This window comes from Trichoderma reesei (assembly GCF_000167675.1).
Source record: "Trichoderma reesei QM6a unplaced genomic scaffold TRIREscaffold_17, whole genome shotgun sequence".
Lineage (NCBI taxonomy): Eukaryota > Fungi > Ascomycota > Sordariomycetes > Hypocreales > Hypocreaceae > Trichoderma > Trichoderma reesei.
In genome coordinates this window covers 714,911-719,330 of record NW_006711164.1, presented here as the reverse complement: position 1 = coordinate 719,330, position 4,420 = coordinate 714,911, and the positions used below count along the sequence as shown (strand labels likewise).

The following is a 4,420-nucleotide window of genomic DNA, read 5'->3' as shown; positions in this document are numbered from 1 at the left end:
GCGCGCGCATCTTATCTCTCCATCGCCCGCTGCGTTTCCGCCTTTCCGTCTCTCGATCCCTCTACTCTATTCATCCGAGGCCATGGACGTCCTATAAACCGCGTCCGCCAAAGCAACCGACAAGTTCTTAGCCAGCGGGAAAACATACGGCCGCCTCTTTTCTAGCTTGCCCTGCACTCCACGGCAGCGCCAATGGCGGCCACTCTTGCTGAGGCACAGCCGGGAATTGCTGCGCTGGCTACGGGCACGACCTCGCCCGGCGATCCCTCGACCGATCCTACGCTCGAACCTCTACCACCAACGCGCAAATTCAAGCTATCCGACTTCAAGCGGGTGCGGACTCTGGGCACTGGTTCGTTGGCCCCCCTTTTATCTTTACTTCTTTGGTCTCCAAATTATATGGTCTTCTGGAAGACTCCATATCACGATGCCCAGTCTTGCTAAACAACCAACCTTGGTCTTTATATAGGCACGTTTGCTCGAGTGGTTCTCGTCCGCCCTGCCAATGCCACAAAGCCTCTAGAGGAAGAGAAGAACCCTGAGGTGTATGCTCTCAAGATCCTCAAGAAGACGGAGGTGATCAAGCTGAAACAAATCGACCATGTGCGCCACGAGCGAGCCATCTTGGCAGATGTGGCAGGGCACCCCTTCATCACCAATCTGCTGGGGTCATTTTCCGACCACGACTGCTTGTACATGCTGCTCGACTACGTCCCCGGCGGCGAGCTTTTCAGCTATCTGCGGAAGTACCGCCGGTTCGACGAGCCAACTGCGCGCTTCTACGCCGCCGAGATAGTGCTCGTGCTGGAGTTTTTGCACGAGCAGCAGGGGGGCGTGGCCTACCGGGACCTGAAGCCGGAGAACCTCCTGCTGGACCAGGACGGGCATATCAAGCTCGTCGACTTTGGCTTCGCCAAGAGGCTCGGCTACAAGGACGACCGGCCGGTGGAGACGTACACGCTATGCGGCACGCCCGAGTACCTGGCGCCAGAGGTAATTCATAACAAGGGCCACACGACGGCGGTGGACTGGTGGGCGTTGGGCATACTGATATACGAGTTCTTGACGGGCTACCCTCCGTTTTGGCATCAGAATCCTATTGAGATTTACAAGCAGTGAGTAGACGGATTCACTTTCACACTTCTCCTTCCCCTTATCCCCTGCCCCCCCTTTTCTCCCTATATTCTCACTTTTTCGTCTCCTTTCCCTTGTCCAATGCTTAACCGCCAACGTCATACCCCAGAATCGTCGAGAAGCCCGTCGTCTTCCCCCAAGAGCCAGTCATCTCCGACGAGGCCCAAGACATCATCCGGTCCTTTTGCACAATCGACCGCTCCCGGCGCCTCGGCAACATCAGCGGCGGAGCCGGCCGCGTCAAGGCGCATCCCTTCTTCCGCGGCGTCAACTGGGACGACATGCTCAGCCGCCGGCACCGCGGGCCCATCATCCCACCCATCCGCTACCCCGGCGACGACCAGTGCTTCGACGTATACCCGGAGGATGACGCCAGAAGCACCGCGTACACCGTCGAGATGGCGAACAAGTACGACCGCTACTTTGAAGATTTTTGAGACCAACAACAAAAGAAAATCAAAACGAAGTGACTGCATGATGGGGAAAAGCCCTGTCCCTTTCCTTTACCTCTCCCCAGTAGCAACCGACGGTTTCAGTATATGCTGGTATAATAGCCCCTTGGCCGTCCTTCCTCCTCCCCCGTCTAGCATATTGCCTCATGTGTTTCTTTGTGTTTCTTTTTCCTTTTATATCTGTCCGTTAATAAAGGCGCTGCTTTTCTCCGCTTCACTTGTACTTCATAGCGAGAGAGAGAGTGTGCGTGTGTGTACTCGGCACTTCGCTACTGCTTCCTTGTTCATGGGGCATGGTCACTGTTCAGCCTGTATATAGTCCCGTTATGCGTGCGCGCGCTCTACATTGCACTTTGTTGTTTTATTCCCTTTCAACCCTTCCCCCTTCTTACTTTCTAAAGAAAAAGCAGGAGGAGGGGATTTGGGGAGAATGGAGGGGAAAGTTGATGGCTGCTGAGATCCCATAGTTGTTGAAATGAAATGAGAATCAGATGAAACAAGGAGAAACAAGAGACGAAGAAGAAAGGGGACAAGAAAGAGAAGAAAGATTAAAGAAAGAGCGAGAGACGAAAGCGTCAGGAATAACTCGTAATTCATCAATCGCCAAGTCCACTCAGCGCTGGCTGACATGCAGGATACATGCCACAGCGTGTCAATGACGAAGCATAGGTACCTATATAATGACTATCGAAGAGTTCTCTCAGAACGATGTGTTATCGTGAAAGGAGCAAATATATAAGCGTTATATCCTGCCAAGTAACTCTCGTATAGGTAGTAGGAAATCAGTCATCCATCTGCCACGTTGAAATTCCTTGAAACATCGTAAAACCCATTATCTGGAGAGACCAACCATATATCGTCAGCTCAACCACATTCCTACCATCATCGTCAAGCGCAACATCAAGGTTGAAACGTAAAAGGCAAACATAAAAGCTCAAGACTCGAGACGAAATATCATAGACAGACGCAATAGACAAGCACAAAGCAAAAAAAACAACCACGTAACGCCATCACACATTCTAACCCTAAAAAAAACCCGCCCATCTATACTCCAGTCGGTCCCTCCCATGTACAAGAGATATAAAGAATCTTCAGCCCACTCAGACATTATCACGAGCGTCTCCCGTTCCCCCAACCTAAGAAGAAGATCGGAAAAGCCAGTACCCCCCAGCCGTCGCCGCCAGCAGCGTCCCCAGAATCAAGGCCCCCTGTCTCGTGCTCCCGAGGAACATGGTCCACCCGGCAGCAATCTCGCGCTTCCGGCCAGCCGCTCGGCGCTCCCAGGCCTCCGGGTCAATCTCCACCGGCAGCCTCACGCGCGGGTCGACGCCGTTGCTTGCCCCCGGCGAGGCGGATCCAGCGCCGGCAGCAGACTCGCGGACGGCGGCCGGGGGCGCGAGGTCGGCGGGCGAGACCAGAGGCACATCCACGCGCAGGAACACGGGCCGGTGGTCGCTGGTTCGCATCACGGGCAGGGCGTCGTAGGCGCGGACCCTCATCTTGGCGTCGACCCACGGCGGCAGCTCCAGGAAGAGGATGCGGTCCGTCCAGCCGGGATACCGGTGCGGGGCGAACACCCACTTGACCTCCTCCTCCTCCTCCTCCTCCCCATCCCCGTCGTCGCCGTCGCCGGCGGGAGGCGCCTTGGAGTCCACGACGTACTTGTACGTAGGCGGGAACGTCACCGGGCTCTCTGAAAGGCCGTGGAGGGTCCGGCCGGCCAGTCGCTCGCGAGTCAGCTGGTCCAGGTGCAAGAAGTTTGTGTAATAGTTCTCCGATCCCGGATCCAAGTTGGGAAACGCCGAGTAAGGCGTCGGGGAGGTGGTCGAGATGCGGTAGTTGAGGTCTCCGGCGACAAACAGGTGAGACGACGGCTTGAAGACGGACAGGTTGTGGAAATGCTGCTGCAGCCGAAGATCTTGCTCGTGATGCTCCTCCCTGAGCAGCCGCGCCTGCTCAGAGGCGTCCCCCTCCTCGGACGACGACGACAACGACCGGCTCTGGCTCCTCGACGCTGCGTCCCTCCTCATGCGGCTCAGCACCTCCTCCGGGTCCTCAAACGTCAGCCCGCGCATAATGGCCCCCCAGTTGGCGTTCCTCCGCGGCAGATTCCACTCCATGGCCGCCAGGTGCGTCGACACAAACGTCAGCTCCGTCGACTCCCCGTTGCCCGCCTCGTAGAGCGCCCTCAGGCCGACGGCCCCCTTGTTGCCCATCTCGGCGACGCCGAAGCCCACCTCGGCCGCTTGGATGTTGGTCAGCCGGTCCGGGTGCCTGGCGAAGAGCATGATGGCCGTGTATCCCACGTTGAGGGCCCTGATGAGCGTGAAGTGGTTCCTGCCTCCGTTTGACGGTGATGTATGCACAAGAGGGAGGGAGGAGGTGGAAGAAGTAGCCGAGGCATCCTGATGATTTCCCGTCTGTAGATGAAGCGAGGCCGCAAGATTGAGCGCCTCTCCGAACCGCTCAAAATACTGCTTGAGGAAGTAATCCCCAATGAAGGCATAGCTCAGGGGAGCCACCTCTTGTAACGACCTTTGACAACAGATGAGCCCATATACCCCGACATTGTCATTCTTGAGAGAAAGAGGAGACGCAATAGCAAGCTTCAAGGCGGCAATGAGATGAAAGGGAAGAGAGAGAAGAAAAGAAGAAGAAATGCAGTCCCATGGGTGATGAGGCAGACCCCCAACTTACAGCACAACCACCTCTGGCAGATCGGCCGCCTCCCGCTCCAGCGCAGTCCGCAGATGGCGCGCAAACTCGGGCACGTTGACGAGCTTTGCGGCGCAGTTGAACGTCAGGACCAGCAGGTCCAGCGTCGAGTCCGTCAT

At 56.5% G+C, this 4,420-nt stretch overlaps 2 protein-coding genes across 2 annotated transcripts; one reads left to right on the top strand and one right to left on the bottom strand.

Moving 5' to 3' along the window:
• Positions 1 to 192: 192 nt before the first annotated feature.
• pkac2 (cAMP dependent protein kinase 2 catalytic subunit) lies at positions 193 to 1,571 on the top strand (the record flags this gene model as incomplete). The annotated part of the gene is made up of 3 exons (XM_006967503.1): positions 193 to 352; positions 470 to 1,115; positions 1,244 to 1,571. 3 exons carry the CDS (start codon positions 193 to 195, stop codon positions 1,569 to 1,571), a joined length of 1,134 nt encoding a protein of 377 aa, XP_006967565.1.
• A 1,082-nt stretch (positions 1,572 to 2,653) lies between these two features.
• On the bottom strand, positions 2,654 to 4,420 carry TRIREDRAFT_80273 (phosphatidylinositol polyphosphate phosphatase; the record flags this gene model as incomplete). The annotated part of the gene is made up of 2 exons (XM_006967405.1): positions 2,654 to 4,121; positions 4,284 to 4,420. The coding sequence occupies 2 exons, from the start codon at positions 4,418 to 4,420 to the stop codon at positions 2,723 to 2,725; spliced, it is 1,536 nt and encodes a 511-aa protein (XP_006967467.1). The 3' UTR covers positions 2,654 to 2,722.